At 39.9% G+C, this 17,631-nt stretch overlaps 1 protein-coding gene across 1 annotated transcript; it reads left to right on the top strand.

The window, feature by feature from the left end:
- The first annotated feature begins 1,287 nt into the window (after positions 1 to 1,287).
- ufl1 (UFM1-specific ligase 1) lies at positions 1,288 to 14,401 on the top strand. Its single transcript, XM_003977764.3, has 19 exons — positions 1,288 to 1,513; positions 1,658 to 1,803; positions 1,985 to 2,013; positions 2,101 to 2,198; positions 2,644 to 2,758; positions 2,840 to 2,970; positions 3,165 to 3,223; positions 3,470 to 3,616; positions 4,196 to 4,371; positions 4,448 to 4,627; positions 4,707 to 4,833; positions 6,792 to 6,914; positions 8,439 to 8,559; positions 8,916 to 9,082; positions 10,620 to 10,750; positions 10,826 to 10,906; positions 10,974 to 11,059; positions 11,395 to 11,575; positions 13,905 to 14,401. Exons 1-19 carry the CDS (start codon positions 1,437 to 1,439, stop codon positions 14,124 to 14,126), a joined length of 2,397 nt encoding a protein of 798 aa, XP_003977813.1. The 5' UTR covers positions 1,288 to 1,436; the 3' UTR covers positions 14,127 to 14,401.
- The last annotated feature ends 3,230 nt before the right edge of the window (positions 14,402 to 17,631 follow it).

Raw genomic sequence — 17,631 nt, forward strand, 5'->3', positions numbered from 1 at the left:
TTGTCCCCAGATCTACAAACTCTCTTCTTCTCATTCAGCAGGGCTTTTAGATCAGGGGTCACCCAGGTTTGTTGTTGGGGAAACACCGAACCTTCCTGGTAGGCATGGTATTTACCACACAGAAGTTGATGTAGTCCGTGATCCAGGTTGTCAGGCCGTCGATGTCCTCCCCGTGAGGTTCACATAACACATCCCAGTCTGAGGTGTCGAAGCAGTCCCTCAGAGCCATGCTGGTCTCCTCAGACCAGCTCCTTACATACCTCTTGGTGGGTGGTTGTTTATTCACCATAGGTATGTATGCAGGGGACAGATGAACCAGGTTGTGATCAGAACGGCCCAGCGGGGGGAGGGGGGAGGAGGTGTATGCATCCTTGGTGTTTACATACATTAAATCCAAAGTTCTATTGTCTCTTGTGTGGCATTTCACATACTGGGTGAAGGGTGGGAGAGTGGAGGACAGAGAAGCATGATTAAAGTCACCAGAGATGAGGAGGAGGGACTTGGGGTGAGATGTCTGAAGCTTTGAAACTATGGTGTGTACAGTCTCGCAGGCAGCAGCAGCATCGGCCGATGGAGGGATGTACACGGTTATCGCAATAACATGCGAGAATTCCCTCGGGAGGTAATATGGCCGAATGCTAACCGCTAGCAGTTCAATGTCTTTGCTGCAGTACTGCTCCATCACCCTGATGTTTATCGTTCACAAACATCGCAATGCCCCCTCCTTTAAGGTCAGCTGCGAAAGAATGACGACCCCCACTGGAACAAAAAGTGAGGCTTCTCTGTCTCTCCCCCCACAACCTTTTTTTAATCAGTATTTTAAAGTGGGTTTATTTTTATTTATTTATTTAAATTTTCTATTGTATTAAAGTTCCTGAAATATTTCCGTCTTCATTCTTTGCTTCCGAGCTCATGTAGAGAAGAGCACCATTAATTAATTTAAATTATCAAAATGAAGGTTTTTAGGTTGTGGGTGAATATCAATATAACCAATAAAACACTAAATAAGTAAATAAAACATTCTACAAATTTTACGTTTGCAGAACATTGGGCTTGGGTTGGTGGAACCACTATGTAACGTGAGGGACCTCATAGGGAACGAAAACCAAAAGAACCATAAGAAGACAGGATAACACGTGGGATTCCAAATGTAGTTAGGCCTTTTGAATTGTTTTTTAATCAAAAAATTGAGTAATTGAGAGATACCTAAGGTATACCTAATAGTGGGTTTTATTATTCTATAAGAAATTATTGAGGATCTTGTTTACACGCTGGCGGAGAAGATTTGGTCCTCGTCGCTCTCCGTTTACGTCACTGAATGTAGACGTGTGGTTCAGCAGCACGTTAGCTAGATAGCACTACTGTAGCTTCTTCATGGGTGTGGAACGACATTTTCTAAGTGACAGCTTCTTGTTTCTGTAAAGACATAAATTATCATGGCAGCGGGTTGGGAAGAAATTCGGAGGCTCGCTGCTGATTTTCAGAGAGCTCAATTTGCGGACTCGGTGCAAAGGTAACGTAAACAGCAGCTGTTATGCTAATCTTGTTAAAGTTTATAACAATCTGTTAAAGTATCGATAGTAGGAACACGATTAAAATATATGGACCTAAGAAAATAAATACTACGCTTATGTTTGTTGTGTCAAATATTCCACAGGTTGTCTGAAAGAAACTGCATTGAAATAATCTCCAAACTGATTCAAGAAAAGAAGCTGGATGTGGTGCACACACTGGACGGAAAGGAGTATATCACCCCAACCCAAATCAGCAAGGAGATCCGAGACGAGCTTTACATCCATGGAGGTCTGTTTTTATAAATACTACCTACTTGTACAGTCTAGAAAAAAAATCATCGCATGTACATGTGTTTTATATATATATATATATATATAGTGTTCCAGTGATCGTGATCGGAGTATTTCTTTTGTATTATAATATTAACTGATACGAAATAGACACACTGATAATGAATTTCTTTTTACAGGGCGAATCAACATCGTGGACCTTCAGCTGGTAAGTCCAAGCATGATTCATCAGTGTTATAATGTCAACAACACTCTGAACTGTGTGATAATTGTCTCTTCATTTAAATGTTTCCAGAGTATCAATGTAGACTGGGTCCATGTTGAAAGTAGAGCATGTGATATTGCTAAATCTGACAAGGGGATTCAGCTTGTACTGGGACAGCTTATTGATGAGTAAGTATTGGTTGGAAATCTGTCTTTCAGCAAACATTGGGAACAAATAATAACAATGTTAAAGAACCAGTGAAAGGATAAAGATTCGATGTCACATTCCTGCTTTAAGTGAATAGTGTGCAAGTTGCTGGCTATATGTTCATCTAGAATTTTTTTAAGCGCCAATCCAATTTTGTAAGTATCAGATTCAAAACTGGATTGGCTATACTGATCAATCACATTAAGATCTTCAAAAAGTTTGTCTGGATTTCAACAGGAAACGATAACATCCAAATACCAAAAATGAGCTGATAAAAGACATTTGTAACAAGGACAAACTAAATTAAACTATAGTCGGTATCAAAGAACAAACTGCTAGCTGTATTCTCTGCATTGGCAGATGTAGTGGGCAGAAATTTAAAAGCAACAATTAGATGAGTCAACAGTCTAATTGTGATGTTTGCAGCACTTACCTAGACCGTTTAGCTGATGAGGTTAATGACAAACTGCAGGAGGCTGGTCTGATCAGTGTGGCAGAGCTATGTAAAATCTATGACCTGCCAGGAGACTTTCTATCTGAGGTCAGTCACAAAACAACAATCCTCTCATATCTCAGTTGATTCTCCCTGAAATAAAATAACATATTTTCTTGGCTGTTGCAGGAGTTGTTAAAGCGACTCGGGAAGCTAATCCAAGGAGAAATGGACCCATACAACCGGGGAGTCATATTTACACCAGTTTTTGTTGCTCGCCACAAGGCCAGAATACGTGGACTGTTTGGCGCCATTACAAGGTAACATTACTGCATTTTAAGGATTCCCGTGATCTTCTAAAATCTTAAAAGGCATTAACTTCCTTAATTTAAATACACGGCTTGAATTCGCATTGAAATGCCTTAAATCAGTCTTTCAAAAGTCTTAAAAATGTTAACACATGTTTTCATTTTCATCACTCTGCAATTTAAATCTGGACCACTTTGTACTGCAGACCGACACCTGTCAGCATCATGATCGGAATGTTTGGATTTCAAGAACATCTTTTCTATTGTAAGGACACATACTGATTCTGTTAAAGTAATAAATTGACAACAAATGCATATTTGTTTATACTTATATAATTAATATAATTTACTGATGACAAAGTAATTTTATGGACCTTTTCAAAAATGCAATGCAATGATTTTTTTTTTAGGACAGTGTTGTGGACAACACAGGGTAACATAAAAGGAAAGATTCAAGCAAGTCTGTCAAAAAGTAACTAGTGATTTTTTTTTTTTTCTTTACCACTTTAAGCTGTTCTAGAGGAATTGGTCATTAGCGGACGTCTAAAAGGAAACGTGGTTGGAGGTCGACAGGACAAAGCAGTGTACATCCCTGACATTTACACCAAAACACAGAACACCTGGGTGGATTCCTTCCTGCATCAGAATGGATATCTTGGTAGTTTCATCATCTCATACCTGTGCTAAATGCTGTGTTCTTTTAAAGCCCCATTCTTTACCTTTTTACTGTTGCTACTCCTGTTTTTTTATTAGATAATACTGCAACATCTCAATGTCCAGGTGATAATAATTTACACAGACATGATCTGACCCAACAGAACAGTTTTGGAGGAAAGCAAATATTGTTCAACTAGATTTGCATAAGCTCATTGTAAATAATAAGGAATGGCCCTAATACTGGCATTCCTGAGAAAGGAGGAAAAAACAGTGCTTTAAACATTACCTACATTATTTCATTGGGGAAGTTGAGTGACATTACAACAGAAATAAAGACAGTATAATAAAATATCTACATGTAGGCTCATGGGACCTGCATTTTAAATTTTGAAGTCAGTGGTAACAAAAAAATATGTTTATATAATATCTTATTAAATATTGCAATGCAAAATGAAAATAATAGCCACTAAATCAACCAATCAATCAATCTTTATTTATATAGCATCTGTTACAATCCAAATTGTTTCTAGGTGCTTTAAATTAAAAATGTTCTTGACATAGTTGCATCTTCCTCCTGTAGAATTTGATGCACTGCTCAGGCTGGGCATCCCTGACCCCAACAACTACATCAAGAAGCGCTTCAAGTCAAACAAACTGTTATTCTTGAGAGCAGCCTGCATCAGTCAGATGCTAGTGGACCAAGTAGAGGCATCTGTAGAGGAAGCAGTCAACTCTGCGACATGGACAGATATACAGGTGTCCACATGTGCTCTGCAGTACTTCTGACATTGCTTCTTGTATGTCTAGCAGTTTTTTTTTCCTGCTGTTTTAGCCAATTCTGCCCAGTTGCCTGTCAGTGGAGGATGTGGGGATGGTGATCAACCAGGCTATCAGAAATACAAATGTCCATTCATCTGCCAGAGTCCTGGGTGATACATTTGTTGTTAGTGAAAAGTTCATCAGCAACTGCCTGAAGTTTTTTGACGAAGCCATGCAGCATAAGGCTCAGAAGGTAGAAAAACTGATCAAAAACTAAAACACATTAGTACAAGCAGACCGCATTTGTGTTTTTTTTTTTTTTTCTTTTGCAGGATGTCAAAAACAATCCAGTATTTTTGATCAGCGAAGAAGATCTGAAGCATGCATCCATGCTTAACGAGAGTACCGCACCTTCAAAAAAGGAGAAGAAGGAAGCTGAGCGCAAGACAAAGACCACAGGTGTGTTCAGCCATTGATAAAGTTATCATGATATGAGACTTAAATATTGACTGGAATCATTCAGTGGTAGAACTGATGAGGGAATTAGAGCAGCTCATCTAACACACAGCTTTAGATATTCAAAATAAACAGAAAATGTGTATGGTGTTAAAAATTGAGGTGACAAGTCTTCAGGTCCATTGTTATGGGGGAATGCTGTAGGATGGAAAATCAATACCGTATTTATTTATTTATTTTTTGTATCCCCATTACATATGTCTGCCAACAATGTTTTACAATTTTTAGGTATTCCTTACTTACGTGAAAAGTCTTCATGGATCAATAGTTTACCTGTGACTCATGTGTGACTTCAGGACATGATGCAGGCAACATATTTTAGATCCATGAAGTGGAAAGTGAGCTGCTTTTGTTGAGCTGCTTGTCCTGTGCCAGTTTAGATTTCAATGTAATTATTTAAACATTATTTTAACAGGAAAGTCCATTGAAAGCAACCTCTTTTTTTCAGGGATGTCCTGCAATTGAAGTTCACAAACACAGTTCGAAATACAGATCGCAATGCGTAAATGCAGTACATGGCATCACAATGCAATACTTGACTACAGAAATATAAATTGTATGCTAGCCATATGGAGCATAGAAGGTAAGAGTGGTCTTTCCTAGACTGGAGTTCACAAGAGACTTATTCAGACTGATATGAGACTGTGGATGTGCATGGATTCCAGTGAAGCAGCGATGTAAAAGTGAGGTTAAATATGATGGAAGTCTCCCAAGTAGAACCTTAAAAATAAGAAAAAAACAGGGTCATCCACCTTAACTATATGAACTTCTGTCTTGAGTAAAAAAAATGAGAAAACTTAGGATGCTATGAAAACTTATTTATGCATATAATCACAGGAAACTCATTATTTGAGGATGTGGTATTCATTTATATGACCTCACTGAAATCAAGGACATTACAAAGGATTATACATATAATAATCTTTTACAATGGTATAACAAGTCTGGTTTCATATTGAGATACTCCACATGGATGTGAAAGGGAAAAGATTGGAATCAGCCAGATTTCAGACTAGTGCAATATTATTCTTATATGGAAAAAATAAAGAAGCCTCAAAATGGACCCTTTGGAACACCCTTTTAGGGTAAAAGTGAATTAGATCCAAATCCATCTGTGGTGACGATGTGAGATCGCCCTGAGAGATAATTGGAGAACCAACTGACAGGTTTTTTCCACGCAAGTGCTGCACAAGTGCCGCTATCTACTTGCCCATCTAAACTCTTACTTGCCCTGCCCTAGAGCTTCTTTCGCTCATGACTTACTATAATCTTACAAAAATCTATTTCCTGTTGACTCTATACAACAGTAAACAACACATTTTCTTTAGGAAGCAGTATGTATTTTTACATATAATCGCTGTGCATGTTATGAAATATGTTGCTCCTTACCCTTTCCGAGCACCGGTTTATTGGCCACTCACGGTTGAAATCATGAATGGCCTGGGCTGTCTGTCTAGCGTCAGTCGTAGAAGCATCAGCCAGTACACTGATTCGTTGTAGCGCATAGATGACTTCAATTAATCTGGACTCTATATAGAATATAAGTACTATAGTCAATGTGAGAAAAGCCTAATGTTTCTTCCCTGGTTGCTCTTTTACTTCTGCAGCTGTGCAATTAGACAGGAAATGGTTCGTTTTAAGTAAAATGTTGATGTAACAGTTAAGATTACGGTAATATTAAAAAGTCACTCAGCTTCAGCTTGATTGATTGGTTCCATATCTGGACCGATGTCGATACCATTTGTTGCCTAGAGATTTAGAAGAGATGCATACTGCGTGAATGGCTGCTCCATTTTAGTGACATAAGCAGTGGACATTTTTTATCTGGTTGTGGCTCTCAACATACAGTCTTTGGAAACAAGTGTTCATTGGTCCGGGACTTCTCCTTCCATGTGTCCCAGTTGGCAGTGGCAGCACAAAAGCAGGGGGAGGTGGAAATGCAAGAGAGATCCGCATCCGCAAAACCAAGAAGAAAGGGAGGAGGGATGAGGAGAGTGACGAGGAAACTGGAATGTCAATGCAAGGTACAGCACAATAAGCCCCGTTCAGGTTTCAGTATGTTTACATGACCTTAATATGACCTTATTCCTAACGTATTAGTCTGACTAATATCTCTGTTCTCCTTATCCTACTACTACACCCTGATCATGCAATCGGAAATTGATTTTCTCTGTCATGTATACGCCTAAATTGGAGTTAAACAAGGCATGTGCACATGCTCCATAACCCTGTGTTGGCATATGACCGCGGAGCAAAAACATCCAGAAAGCTTGTCGCAGACAAAGAGGGGCGTCGAGGGATAACATTACGATTGACAGCCACTGTGCACAGCAGTGAAAGCACTTCTTTCATTTTAACTTGTATAAACTCTTCATGGCTCCACAGAAAGAGGACATTGTCATAACTGTCTCCGTGTGAGCACTCATTATCACACTCTCTCCATGTTAACACACAGTCCTTTTGATAATACAAAGGAAAAACCTTTTTTCTGGTGACATGGTTGTATGTTGTGTAAATGAGCCTGAGAGGGAGCGAGCCCCCAGTCAAACACACCTGCAATGGCTTGGCTGCTGTACAACCACCAAAATTGTTTAGCATGCAGGACAATGCTTCGTGGTGTCTTTGTCCAAATATCACCGGTGAGGGCCGAAATGTCTTGTAACTGTGGGATGTGGATGTGCCTCTACACAACGCTTGTAGCTTTGACGGCAGTAATATGTCAGCTAGGTTTCTCATATCAGTATACTTAGAAGATAAAGATAAATCTCATATTATCAACTGGATAATATGGACGCTGGCCATGTCTTTTGTATTCACTGTGCATGGGTTGTCGCTGGACATCTTCCTTTGGTCCACAGTGCTTGCTTTCACCCTTCCACTTGACACACCACCGTCATTGCTCCTCTTTGCTAATGGTGAACATAATAGGTGAAATGATGCTGCCGTAAAATGATATCGGAACACTTATCAAATATCCAAAAAAAAATATCAGTACAAATACGGGAACAGAGTATCGGGCTGATATTGGTGTTGGTGCATCCCTAATGTCAAATAATTTCAATAATTAGCTACTCTCACTGAGATTCACATGCACTTAACATAAGGGCATGCATATCTTCCCTAGAAAAAAAATTCATGCTTCGGATCTTTTTCTTACTTATTGTACACCTTAGTTATTACATCTAAATACCGTAAGTACACGATGAAAAAGCTGTGATATCGGTCCAGATATGGAACCTGTTGTTCGAACTGCTGGTCTACCGCCTGATTCAAGTCGTTTATAGTGTGAATTAATAGATATCAACTTGCTGGAAGGATACATACCACCACCATGTTCCCATCAGCTATTCCCTTTTCTCAGTTGCATGTTACCTGGGACAAGGACCGAATTCCAAATTGATGCCAAAGGCTAATTTTGAGCACAGCTCAATTAAACTGTGTGTAAACATCTGGAGTATATTAGTCCCCAGGGTCCTCAAAGGCACCCATTTCTCTAAGAATTGTAGTTACCTGTGAGACTAATTAGCTCTTGTCTTACCTTTACAAAGATCGTGGTAAACAACCAGAAGCTGTTTTTATGAGCCAAGAGGATCTCATATCTGTATTAGGTGAGAGAGTGAGCGACTGCCCTGAAGAGATCCTCTATGAGCTGGCAGAGCATTTAGTGAGGTAAGGCCTGTGCCTTTAGTCCATATACAGTGCATATCCACGTGGGTTCATGATATAAATGTACATACCGGTACATTGTACACATTGCATACATAGTCATGCAAAAAAAAATATTACAGTACCCTAATTAAAATTCGGAAACATACATGTGTTTTTACATAGTGACATGTGCCCTGTGTTTACTCTTCACTTTTAAACACTTTTCACTTTGACCTCAGTGTGACCATTGTGAAGATTTAATGGTGTTTCTCTCTTTTTCACATTGCCTAAAAAAACCATCTAGCACTTTTCTTCTGGCCTTTATTTTTTTCTTAGTCTTTCCACTGAGGGACATTCACTTGTTCATATCTTGACAGGCCTCTCAATAAAACCTACCAGGAGATTCTGCGGGAAGTGTCCATGTCCTCCACCAGCACACCATCAAGGGCCAACAAGAAGAAGAGCACAAAGGATCTGCAGGAGGAGATCACCAACCTTTACAACAACATCCGTTTATTTGACAAAGGCACTAAATTATTCTCTGGTAAGTCTCAGTGAATGTTTTGTCATGATTCAATCCGCACCGTGTGGTCTTCCAGGTGCTGATCTCACTAATAATTTTATTCTTACAAAATTTACCAAATTGTTTATTTGACAGATTTCGTGTACCGTAATTTCCGGACTATAAGCCGCTACTTTTTTCCTACACTTTAAACACTGCGGCTTGTTCTACGGTGCAGCTTATTTATGTAATTTTTCTATCGGCGCTCGAGCAGAAAAGGTAAGAGAGACAGGTGGAATATATGTGTCGAGGAAGACGCAAGTTTAGTGCAATTTCGCGCTTTGTGTATGAATAAAATTAGCATAAACAGACCCTCATCATGGAAAATGCAAGAAGAAATTTTACCGGTATGTTTTTTTAACCAGCCCTGTTAGTGTTACTGCCGTATTGCTGCTGTGTTACTGCCGCGTCACAGGCACTGTTTGAAAAGAAAAGCAGAGGTAGTGTAGCGTGTTGGGGAGGGTCAGTGTGGGAATTTCCCAGCATGCTTTGTGGCAGTGTGTCTGTGGGTTCAGGTTGGTGTTAACCCTGTTTTTGTTCGTTGTAAATGTTATCTTTTGCAACTTTCAATGTTAGTGTTCTATTTATTGAGTTCTGGTTGTTGATGTTGTCTGAGTTCTTCCGCGACCTATGTTTCAGTGTGGCTTATACACAGATGTGGTTTGTATAAATACAAAATTGATTTTCTTTCTAAAATTAGATTATGCGGCTTTTAATCAGGTGCGCTCTATAGTCCGGAAATTACGGTATATACAGTGAGAGTAAAAAGTATTTGATCCCTTGCTGATTTTGTTGGTTTGTCCACTAATAAAGACATGATCATTCTATACTTTTAATGGTAGATGTATTCTAACATGGAGAGACAGAATATCAAAAAGAAAATCAAGAAAATAACTTTAAAGAATTTATTTTAATTTATTTGTTTTTCATTGAGGGTAATAAGTATTTGATCCCTCTATCCAAAAGCACTTAATATTTGGTGACAAAGCCATTGTTTGCAAGCACAGCGGTCAAACGTTTGTTATAGTTAACCACAAGGTTAGCACACATATCAGAGGGAATTTTGGCCCACTCTTCTTTGCAGATCCTCTCTAAATCATTAAGGTTGGTGGGCTGTCGCTTGGCAACTCGGACCTTCAGCTCTCTCCATAGATTTTCAATTGGATTGAGATCCAGAGACTGGCTGGGCCACTCCATGACCTTAATATGGTTCTTCTTGAGCCACTCCTTTGTTGCCTTTGCTGTATGCTTTGGGTCGTTGTCAAGAAAATAAATTCTTTAAAGTTATTTTCTTGATTTTCTTTTTGATATTCTGTCTCTCCATGTTAGAATACATCTACCATTAAAAGTATAGAATGATCATGTCTTTATTAGTGGACAAACCAACAAAATCAGCAAGGAATCAAATACTTTTTACTCTCACTGTACTTTATCAACTATAGATCTAGACTTTTAATCTTGTTAAGAAGACCAAATCTTGTTACAGTACATGTATCTTCATTTATTTTTGTTGATGCAGAGGAAATTCAAGTCCTAATTTCAAAACACATCCTGAAGACACTGTGCACAGATGTCACGAACATCCTGTTTAACTTCTTGGCTGGTGATATGATGATGTCTGTGGAGAACCCAAAAACCATCAGCAGTGAGGTGAGAAACAACTCCACATTAAAACCAGATTCCTTGAAACACCTGTATTTTTACAGCTTTGTGTTGTCGCCTCAGGTCAGAGTAAAGATCCTGAGCAAACTACCTGAGGATACTAGAGCCCCTTTGATGAAGCTGCATAACTGCCTGAATGGCAGAGTAAGTTTACAGCTGTTGACATCATCAGCTGAATTATGGAAATAAAATCTCCCTGCATTTTTTTCAGACAACTGAAGACTTCCTGACCAACATTGAGGCATGTACAGAGGTGTGTGGCTTCATGCTGAAGAAGGGAGACAAGAAGAAAGAGAGGTAACTTTTTCAGTGGAGGTGTGAATTCAGAAATTGTTCAGTCTGTCTTTCAGCCTACAAAACACGGCTGAAAAATAGCATATTTCCCTGCCTCTGAGGATTAAATGAGCATCAGAAGATGGAAATTTAGTCATCGCCTGACTACAAAAGAAACATCTGTGAAATATTTAACAGCATCATTTTTAATTGTTACTTATTTGTGTTTTCAACCAGCAAGGGTTGATTTTAAACCATTTTCATTTGAAATGCAAAATGTAACACTTATTCAAATTGGGTTTTAGAGCATGTGATAGGTCTGATCCAGATTTTTAGTCTGTGATCACACTGTTCTGTAGACAGGTGCTGTTCCTTCATCGTCAGGCACTCATGGAGCAACTTAAGGAGTCTGAGGACCCAGCTCTGGTCCTCCACCTGACCAGTGTGCTGCTGTTTCAAGCCAGCACTCAGTGCATGCTCCATGCTCCTGGACGCTGTGTGCCTCAGATCATCAACATCCTTACAGGCCGTATACCAACAGTAAGTCTGAGTGATAGTACGCTCCATTTCTAAATCAAATCAGTCTTTATTTATATAGCGTCTGTTACAATCAAAATTGTTTCTAGGCGCTTTACAGAATCCCAGGGCCTGACCCCCAACAAGCAACAGTGGCAAGGAAAAACTCCCCTTTAACAGGAAGAAACCTTAAGCAGGACCAGGCTTAAGGTTTAGGGGGACCCTCCTGCTAATGGCCAGCTGGGTAGAGAGAGGAGAAGGGGGAGGACAGGTAGAGGAGAAAATAGGCAGAAATCATAGAGATACATTAATAATACAAGCTGCTGGTATAAGAGTAGAGTGGGTCAGCGGGGTCGGAGGTCGGCAGGCCAGCATACAGCTATAAAGGTGGCTAGACCTGTTGATGGATACAGAGAGAGGAAGGGGGGAGCAGAGAAACTATACAAGAAATAACATCATCAATGATCTACTCGAAAAAGGAGAGGAGAGGAGAGCATGACCCAGTGGGGTGACTGAGGCCTGTCAGGTGATCATGTTTCTGGACCCCTCGGTCCAGAAACATGATCACCTGACACCCGATCGCCTCGGCCTATAGCAGCAAAACTGAAATGTTAACATAATGATTAGACGACCCCCTAAGTATGATAATCTGTCTGTCTATGATAGTAACTGGAACTACAGAATTGGTGATAATAAGCTTTTTCAAAGAGGCAGGTTTTAAGTCTAATGAAGAGGTGGGGTCAGCCTCCTGTACCTGGACAGGGAGGTGGTTCCACAGCAGGGGGCCTGGTGGCTAAATGCACGGCTTCCCGTTCTACCTTTAGAGACTCTGGGGACCACAAGTGAACCAGCATTCTGAGAATGGAGAAGCCTATAGGGATGATAAGGTGTCACTAGCTCGTCCAGGTAGGATGGAGCTAGGCCTCTGAGGACCTTGTAGGTCAAAAGAAGGGTTTTAAAAATTATTCTAAATTTAATGGGCAGCCAATGAAGAGACGCCAGTACAGAAGTTATGTGATCTCTTTTGTCAATACCTGTCAGAACTCTACCATGACCTCAGTTTTTCCAGAGTTAAGGAGAAGGAAATTTGAAGACATCCAAGACTTTATGTCTTTAAGAAAGGGTCTGAAGCTTCACTAACTGCTCTGTCTCCTCTGGTTTCATGGATATCTATCTACTGTTATGCTGATGACACTCAGCTATATCTATAGCTGAGTGTCATCAGCATAACAATGAAAATTTATTCCATGCTGCCGAATAAGGTGTCCAAGGTGAAAAGGATTGGTCCAAGTACAGAACCTTGTGGAACTTCATGGCTAACCCTACTGTATGAAGAGGGAACGCCATGGACATGAGCAAACCAGTATCTATCAGATAAATACGATCTAAACCAGTCTAGTGCTGTCCCTTTAATCCCAATCATATGTAACAGGATGTTGTGATCAACTGTATCAAAAGCAGCACTGAGGTCCAGTAGAACTAGCATAGAAACCAGTCCATGATCTGAAACTCTAAGAAGCTCATTAGTAACTTCAATAAGTCCTGTTTCTGTGCTGTGGTGAGCTCTAATGCCTGACTGAAACATCTCAAACAGGCTGTTCCTCCACAGGTGCTCCAGTTACCGAGTCACCACCTTCTCAAGAATTTTAGAGATAAAAGGAAGGTTGGATATAAGCTTATAATTTGCTAACTCCTCAGGATTCAGTGATGGTTTTTTAAGCACTCGTTTAATCACTGCCACCTTGTAGGACCGGGGTACATAACCTGTCACTAAAGAACAATTGATCTGGTCCAGGATAGAACTGGATTGGTAAATCATCCTTCAACAGGTGTGTTGGGATGGGATCCAAAAGACACATTTCTAGTCTGACCTGAGACCTTCCATGCCAATCTATGTTATTCAACAAGTGCCAATAGTGAAATAATAAAACATTTTTCAGAGTAATCCGATAGTAAATTGCATATTTAATGCTCCCCTTAATTATTGCATTTCCATAGGCATCAACAACACAAACTCCTCAAATAAAAAGCAGAAGCCATTTAGTAACTAAACTAACCACGTGCGTTTATTTTTTATTGCCTTTTAGCTGTGGTTAAAATAAGTGATTGCTTTTGTAAAAGCACTTTTGAAAACCTCTGAACATTTTAATACAGGCTTTCTGGCTGCTGTTAATACTAGGTAGTAGGTAGAAAAGTAAAAAAAAAAAAAAAGCCTTCTACAGCGCTGTCATACATGCCAACATGCTGGGTGGACAATGTTGACCAATTTAAATAATTTCAAAGCATTTATCTGTGTTGTGCAATAATGTTATTTTTTAGCAGTTTCCTCTTATTCATGTATGTCATTCTACAGGAGCAGCAGCAGATTCTGTCCACTTACCAGAATCTGGTGGTTAAGCAGCTGGTGAGCCAGAGTATGAACAGGAAACAGGAGGAGGCTGACCAATCAGAGGAGTGGGATGAGGAAGCTAGAAGTGTCCAACATGAGCTGTTGGTCCTCACTCCACAAGTCAAAGACCTGCCCCTTGCCCAGAAGAAGAACACCACCACAGAGTTTTTCCCACAAAAAATATAGCATAAACACCCACACAATCTGATCCCCAATTGTACCTAAAAAGTACTGTTAACTCTGCCACATCTACTAATATTCTACTTTTCTGAGAACATACATCTTCAATATTAAATAAAATGTCTGTGTGTCAATGAATTTCTGATGTCATTCATTAAAGCTGTTTCCTTCTGTATTTGTGTTCATGTTCATTAAAATAAAATGTCTGAAATCAATCAGGTACAGTCACTGAATTGTATGATTTTGAAATGTAAATTTCAATAATAAACTGACAAACTTTGTCACTTTGTGTACTCTCCCTGTGACAACCCCCCTTCCCCCCCTGAAAGGTATAAAGTGGAAGAAGACGAGAGACTAGCGACAGGTGTCCAGCCAATAATCCGATACAGTTCACTTACGCTACGCAGCCAATCATAGCATTGACAGTGTTTGCGTATGTGCCCTGCCTTTACTCGCCGTGCATGTTAGCTAGCTAACAGCAGTGCAGCGGATCTAAGAGACGCAAATGCTAATCCCTTATCATGGCGAAACGAACGGGCAGAGACACATCCACTCATAAAGCCAAAAAAAGAAATGCAGTTCTTTTAAGATGGAATGGCTGTCGGAGTATGTGCACAGAAGAACAAGCGGTGAAACTGAGTGAGATTTTTTCCTTTTCCAGGACTCTTTCTATGGTTAAAGCAGGACTCTCACATATAACATAGTACACATCTCATGAACAACAAGATTTTTGTCTTTTTCATTTTATGTGCTGCTGTCATTTGATTCTTTTAATAAGCCATGTAACTTGCTATGATCCAAGGTTTTGAACAAGCGTGATACTGGTGTGTGGCCACAGCGTACCCATCTGATGTTGCTCACAGTGGTCCTCGGTGTGCTCAGGGAACTTGTGTGTCTGCTCAGGCACATGAAAAATTAGAGGGAACATAGCCTATGGGTTGCATGAGCATATTTATATTTGGTCTATAAACAGCTGAATAAATCGATTAAGATTTTAATACATGGGGTAGGAGGTGAAAGAGTGTGCCTTGGCTTAATACATAGTTTTATAAAATATTGCACTTGAAATTGCCTTTCAATTATTTCAATCAATCTCAATCTTTATTTATATAGCTTCTTTTACAATCAGAATTGTTTCAAGGCGCTTTCCAGAATCCCAGGGCCTAACCCCAGACAAGCAACAGTGGCAAGGAAAAACTCCCCTTTAACAGGAAGAAACCTTGAGCAGGACCAGGCTCATGTAGGGGGACCCTCCTGCTGATGGAGTATTTCGAGTAGCGTTCCTACTCCAATAATAATCTTATTAAATGTAATCTATTCATACCATTGTTTGAGAGGAAGTTATGGTGACCTTTTAATTTTTATTAATATGCCTGATTTTTTTGGTCTATTTTTGTCAATAATTGTGTCAGAAAATGCTGTTTTAATAATTTACGCCATTTTTCCGGGAGAAGTCGAACTTTCAAAATCTTTCATGTATTTACCATTCTTATGCAATAAAATACCCAAAACTGTGTTATAAGAGAAAAAGACAAAATTGAATTTACTTCAACTTTCATTTTAGAAATTCTTAATAAATGCAGAATGAACATTCCTGAGATTGCAAAAATCTAATTCAAACTATTTTACAACTCAAAAAAGTTTTACGTTTCTGGAGCTTTCTGATTCCATGTTACAGGCTGTTAGATTTGTCAATAGCCAGGCGTTTTTTTATTTTAGCAGTGGTAGTTTCTGAAACAATTCCTGTCCCCCTGAAGACCCACATCACACATCCAAGGTGTGCTTTTATGGCACAGAGTGCACTATTACCTTCCCAATGCTGTATTTTGTCTTTTATCTGTGCACTCATTTTTGTTGGTTGGGATAGGGAAGTGGCCTTGAGTGGGAGGACGAGGTGGGCTGGTCAATGGCACGCCAAGTAGGTGCACACTCCTCCTGGAAATTCTGGTGTGTCATGGCCTTCTGTCACTGTGCCTTGCTGAGATCCTTGTGCACAATGCAACTATTTGTGACAGCAATGTTAAGCAGGTGCTTGTTAACAGGATTTTTTTCAGCCTCCTCTTCAGAGCCTTGATGTTGGGAAGGAGGAAGCTGAAATGCCTTTCCACTCAGAAGGCACCTGTCAAGTCCAAAAGTGCCACATAGAGTACCAGAAGATTGTTCTTTTCAAAAGCTTGCCCAGCATTTTTTTGACAATCAAAAATGAGTCAGGATTACAGCAGCCAATGAGTCAAAAATAAATGATCCACAGAGAAAAAAAACACGTGGGAAATCAAAATCAAAAAGTCAGTCGACTACAACATAAGTCGCTGCTGCACCTCCTCCGGTCTCTGTGGGCCGATTGACTAACCTTCAGCAACCTCATAGTTTTAACCTTAGCTTCGCCTTTTTTTTCTTCCTTCCTGCCAAAAAACAGTCATTGGCCATCTTCTGGTTTTCCTGTGCACCAAGTTTGCTCCCAATATCTGGTCAGAGGTATACATACCCTGCATGTATTTGTTGTATTCAGCCAATGCTGTATGCCTGGGCACGGGGATCCTCTGACATTGCCCATCATTGTCCACCACAGGACTGTCTCCCCAGTATAAACAGGTTGGACAGTGGTGCACATGGACACTTCTCTGGTGTCCATCCCTTTGACAAAGAGCAGCTCACTGTCACGTATCCACCGGATGGAGCCTCTTTTTGATTTTTTGTTGTCTTTTCTTCAGTTGTGGGGACACTAACCCTGCCCTGGTGGTATGTGCCACACGCTCCAAACCCTTGTTGGCTCAGATGAAAATAATGGAGACGGCTGGCATAAAAATTGTAACATTACACGACGTAGCCACTCCTTAGTGGCTACGTCGTAGTGTTCTTCACCAGCCCTCTGACCACATCGAGAGAAAGCCCCTTCCCTGAAGCTGAATTGGTCTTACCCTGTAGAGCTTGTAATCTACCTGTGTAGAGCTTGTAATCTAAAGTGTCGCCATTTAAGTGTATCATTCACCTCTTTGTCAACAAACAAAGATGTCGCCTGGTGCTTGGTTTGCAGTATTTATGAGGGCAGGCTGTACACCAGGGCAACATTTGGGGGTGAATCGAGGTGGGTGAATGTTGTGAGTGTCGGGGTCTGTCTGCATTTTCCAGCAGACTGTTTCTTGAGGCCTCAATGGTGACCAGCTACATGTGAAATCTCCAGCAGCATGAGCTCCACAGCGTTGGCCCCAGATGTGATTCCTTCCACTGTTGACTGGCCCTTCATCAGGAGGATTTCTAAAACCAAACTAATTAATTAATTAATTAATTGCATTATACACGCACTCTTTGTACAAGACAATTACTTTTTATTTCAAGAAAAAATGCTCCAAATTAATACAAATAGTAAGTAATAGTTAAAGTTAGAAATCTTATGAAATATTAATAAAATACAAAATGAAAAATAAAATTAAATACTAAAACTATTATTTACAAGATTCGGAGTAATTTATCCAGAACATAAATATAAAACTTTGCTCCAAGAAACCGCACC

Source organism: Takifugu rubripes, chromosome 16 (assembly GCF_901000725.2).
Source record: "Takifugu rubripes chromosome 16, fTakRub1.2, whole genome shotgun sequence".
Taxonomy (NCBI): domain Eukaryota; kingdom Metazoa; phylum Chordata; class Actinopteri; order Tetraodontiformes; family Tetraodontidae; genus Takifugu; species Takifugu rubripes.